We start from the raw sequence: 1,615 nt of genomic DNA on the forward strand, positions 1-1,615 counted from the left end.
GGATAAATAAAGCCTATGGATATTAAGGCCCAACCCATTAGTAACCCACGAAAACGTTTGGTAATTAATTATTAATCAACCAATCAAATTCGAATACGGAGATCGCACGTCAGCCTTCTCATCTCCTCTGCATAGAAAATTCCAATTTCCCAAAAACCGGTTCGCTCCATTTATTCATTTCTCCAAAATAACCGTCTTTTTAAAAATAAAAACCGCTTTCAACATCATTACTCATTATATAAGTGAAATCATCTCTACTACACACATACATCGTACGTTCACTTTACTCTCGCAATCATAAGTAACTGTCGGAAGTTTTCTTTTTGACAGTTATCATCATCATCTTCCTCTCGATCGAAGTCTCTTTGCTTCTCTCTCTCTCTTTCTGTTCTCGTTTTGAAGAAATGGCACGTACGAAGCAAACTGCTAGGAAATCCACCGGTGGAAAAGGTCCAAGGAAGCAACTCGCTACCAAGGTTCGTTCTTCTGTCTTTTCTATTCTTCTCATTACTTTTTTCTTTTTCTTTTATATCTCGAGTATATTATTGAGATCATGTTAGCGTGACGAATTACGTTTTGAGAATCGGTTTCTCATTCTGTTTTTTTTTTTTTGTGTTATTTAAGGCGGCGAGGAAAACTCCTCGTAGACCGTACAACGGTGGTATAAAGAAGGCTCACCGTTTCCGTCCCGGAACCGTCGCCCTTCGGTGAGTTTCTGTTTTCTACTCTTCTTCGATAAATCCTTCCATTCAATGTTGAAAGCGTACGGTTGTTTATTTTGTGGGTGGTGGTGGTGGGTAGTGAGATACGTAAGTACCAGAAGAGCACTGATTTGTTGATCCGCAAACTGCCTTTCCAGCGTCTTGTTCGTGAAATCGCCCAAGATCATAAGGTATATAACTTATCAAAGTTCTTGTGAGAAATTAGTTTTTCGTTTTTGTTTGGTCATTTTGGTGAAAGATATATATAATCTGATATGAATTTATTACATAGGTTGATCTGAGGTTCCAAAGCCATGCCATACTCGCGCTCCAGGAGGCAGCTGAAGCATACTTGGTGGGTTTGTTCGAAGACACCAATCTCTGTGCACTTCACGCCAAAAGGGTCACCATCATGCCCAAAGACATTCAACTGGCTAGACGCATTCGTGGCGAACGTGCTTGAATCATCTTGATGATCTTGTAAACTTATCTAATATTAAATATTGTTAATTTGTATTTTGTTTTCGTTTGTTCTTTGATGGGAGGAGATAGAATCATGTAAATAGTGTGAGATTCGTACTCTGTTATAACCCTTTGGTGTGTTTCCTATCTTTCTATCGTTGATTCTTTAGGACTTCTCTTTTGCGTCTTGTTGTTAAAACAATATGTTTCGTGAATGTGTAATGAAGTGTTTTCTGAATCTCTTCGTATTTTTTTAGTTTTGTTTCATACGCAGCCGGCAGCTCTTGTTATAATGTGGCCAACATTTTTATCTTTTCTATTGGAAAAAAGTCTACGTATATGCTTAAGTGACAGATTGATAAATTAGATTTCTTATTTAATGGTTTCTCTATTCGCCAATAATGAATTTGGCCATTTGGGGATCAATTGTTAATGTTTCCATCTGAAAGAAT

General features: G+C 37.6%; 1 protein-coding gene across 1 annotated transcript; it reads left to right on the plus strand.

The window, feature by feature from the left end:
* The first annotated feature begins 229 nt into the window (after positions 1-229).
* LOC104740687 (histone H3-like 2) lies at positions 230-1,401 on the plus strand. Its single transcript, XM_019235925.2, has 4 exons — positions 230-476; positions 625-707; positions 802-892; positions 994-1,401. Exons 1-4 carry the CDS (start codon positions 405-407, stop codon positions 1,162-1,164), a joined length of 417 nt encoding a protein of 138 aa, XP_019091470.1. The 5' UTR covers positions 230-404; the 3' UTR covers positions 1,165-1,401.
* Positions 1,402-1,615: the final 214 nt, after the last annotated feature.

This window comes from Camelina sativa, chromosome 14 (genome assembly GCF_030686135.1).
Source record: "Camelina sativa cultivar CO46 ecotype springtype chromosome 14, ASM3068613v1".
Classification (NCBI taxonomy): Eukaryota; Viridiplantae; Streptophyta; class Magnoliopsida; order Brassicales; family Brassicaceae; genus Camelina; species Camelina sativa.

Coding starts and splice junctions, on each gene's coding strand:
- LOC104740687 (XM_019235925.2), top strand. CDS start 405: ATGGCACGTACGAAGCAAACTGCTAGGAAATCCACCGGTGGAAAAGGT. Junction 477..624: donor GGAAGCAACTCGCTACCAAG/GTTCGTTCTTCT, acceptor GTGTTATTTAAG/GCGGCGAGGAAAACTCCTCG. Junction 893..993: donor AAATCGCCCAAGATCATAAG/GTATATAACTTA, acceptor TTTATTACATAG/GTTGATCTGAGGTTCCAAAG.